Below are 2500 nucleotides of genomic sequence, written 5' to 3'. Positions count from 1 at the left end.
TTAAGTCCCCGTCCAGGCCTGGCTATAGGGTGTTTCTGCACATGTGGTGAAGTGTGTGTGCATTGTAATTCTCACACAAGCGAAGCCTACAGTACAGTGGAGCACATTTTTTTGACAATGGCAAATGTAAAGCGTAGGAGAGAGCTATACATCCAGCCTATTGATTAAGCTCCATTCACTAAGATGTTTCCTTTTGCCCCAGTTAAGGGGTGCTGAGATGTCACCATTGTCTGGTTTGTAAGGCTACACTGTTGGAACTAGACTGGGTCTTGGCTCCGAAGGGGTGGCGTATATAGACGATATTGATACTCATCATTGTAGGGAATTAAATAGAAACGTCTCGAATGTTTGGCTTTTCTGATTGTTGGCTGGTGGTTTTGGTGTAGACAAGTAGGCTGCTGTAGCTCCACTGTTGTCTTTTCAGCACCAGTCACATATTATGACGGATCTGAAAGACAGGCTTGTTCATCACCCAAGCTTACCGCAGCCATGATGACCACTAAGGCAAAGTCATGTGTTGGCCTTTCATGAAACTCTGTTTTATTTTGAGTCAGCCTTTCACATTTTCAAATGTTACCGGAGCTCTGTCAACAACATAACTGCTGTATTTTGGAACCTACTATGAGCTATTTTCAATCTACCGTAGCGTACATTTCTCCTTAATTATTCTCTATTCGACTGACTTGTAATTCAAATACCTACTGGATATTAAAGCAGTTAGAATTCTTGTAATACAGTTGAGGAATGAAGATGAAAATGAAAAATTCCAAAGTGATAGAAAGATGGTTCATCAGTGGGAAATCTGAAATTGAATGAATGAATGAATGAATGAACGAACGAAAAAACAAACGAATAAACACACAAATGATGTGAAACGATGTATTGCCCCGAGGCAAGGGAACTTGCATGGTGTCTTGCGTTGTTTTCAGATGGATAACGTCTCTCTTCTGTCTTCTGTCTTGTCTGCACTCTATGGCAATAGACACAGAGACGTGTGACTTTGGCTGGAGCAAGTTCCAGAGCCACTGCTACAAGTACTTCAGCCACCGCCGCACCTGGGACGCCGCAGAGAGGGAGTGCCGGCTGCAGGGGGCGCACCTCACCAGCGTGCTGTCCAATGAGGAGCAGCTCTTTGTCAACCGTAAGCATTACATTACATTACACTTACTGCTACATAACACTTATGTTACCCCTACTAAAACTATATTTACATTACACCTGTGCTGGTATTGTGCTTACTTTGCATTATATTACTGTGCACTTTGTATACATTACATCACAGCAGTCATTACATTTCAATACATGTTATTTATAACTTTGTATACTTTCATTCATATAGGTGTAATGACTGTAACTGTAATGACATTACATTACGTTTGTGAAAACCGTACAGTTTATATTGTAATTTAACAGTAAAAAAAACTCTTGAATTACATTGCATAGCCTCCTGTTGATGTGAATCTACATCCGCTCCTCAAAGTGCTGACCACAAGTGCTTCAGTTATATGGCTTTTCCAGGTGGTCTGTAAAACTATAAACACTGTCTGTCTAAAGAATGTCTCGCGTGCCTCACAACAGCAGTCACAAGCTGTCACACTAGCGGGCACAAATAACTGAGTGGCACTATGCCACATGCATTGCATTACATTATATTATATTAAAAACTTTACATCAAGGCCCTGCCGTGGCCAGCCGGTAGGGCACTCGCCTGCCATGCGGCTGACCCAGGTTCGATTCCCATTCCGGGTCCTTTGCCAACCCCTCCCCGTCTCTCTCCCAATTCGCTTCCTGTCCACCTCTCATACTGTCCTATCACATAAAGTCGAAAAAGACAAAAAAGAAATCTTTAAAAACATTACTAAAAACACATGAAGCAGATGCTAAACAGCAACTTGATTATTTTAAGCATCGCTTACAGCCCCTGAGAGTTAAATGCCTTGCGCTCTTGGGCCATGGATGATGGTGTAGAGACCATCCGCTTTGTTCCAGCTGGAATGGGACTCGAACCTTAAACCCTCTGATCCCCAAGAACTGCTCCCAAACCTAGCTGAGCCAGAAGCAGGCAGCTCGTAACAGTCACTCAAAAATGGACTGGATATGTCATAGCTGCAATTGTTGGAAATGAAAACAGATTTTGTTTGGTTTTTTTTGTTACTGGCTGTGAACCACCCACCCCCTGCAAAGAAAATCACGCCAAAAATCCTTTTTAACATGAATATTTGTGTGGGCGAAATGCTAAACACGCGGTTGCTCCCCCCTTTTATGCACGGCTCTAGGTTGTGGCTTTAGGGTTTAAAACCGCCCTAATAACAGTAGTTTTAGTAGATTAGTAAAGAAAAAACAAGAGACTTGGAGAGTAGAAAATGCTTCCTTAATCGCCTGTTTTTGGAACAGGGGTTCGGATTTATGCTCATAAAAAATGTCTGCTTGTTTTCATTATTGTGGGCCAAGGCCATATAAGGCAGAGGAATGAACGCTCGGTTTGTTTTTTCGGTCTTGT

At 42.4% G+C, this 2500-nt stretch overlaps 1 protein-coding gene across 3 annotated transcripts in view; it reads left to right on the top strand.

The window, feature by feature from the left end:
- Positions 1-2500, top strand: part of vcanb (versican b) — a 303281-nt gene that overhangs the window by 294178 nt on the left and 6603 nt on the right. For all 3 annotated transcript variants that reach the window (XM_063210038.1, XM_063210039.1, XM_063210037.1), the window contains exon 11: positions 983-1141. In XM_063210038.1, coding sequence (XP_063066108.1) covers positions 983-1141 — 159 coding nt within the window. The remainder of the gene's footprint in view (positions 1-982; positions 1142-2500) is intronic.

Source organism: Engraulis encrasicolus, chromosome 11 (genome assembly GCF_034702125.1).
Source record: "Engraulis encrasicolus isolate BLACKSEA-1 chromosome 11, IST_EnEncr_1.0, whole genome shotgun sequence".
Classification (NCBI taxonomy): Eukaryota; Metazoa; Chordata; class Actinopteri; order Clupeiformes; family Engraulidae; genus Engraulis; species Engraulis encrasicolus.
The sequence above is the reverse complement of the archived record's forward strand: the minus strand, read 5'-3'. Positions and strand labels throughout refer to the sequence as shown.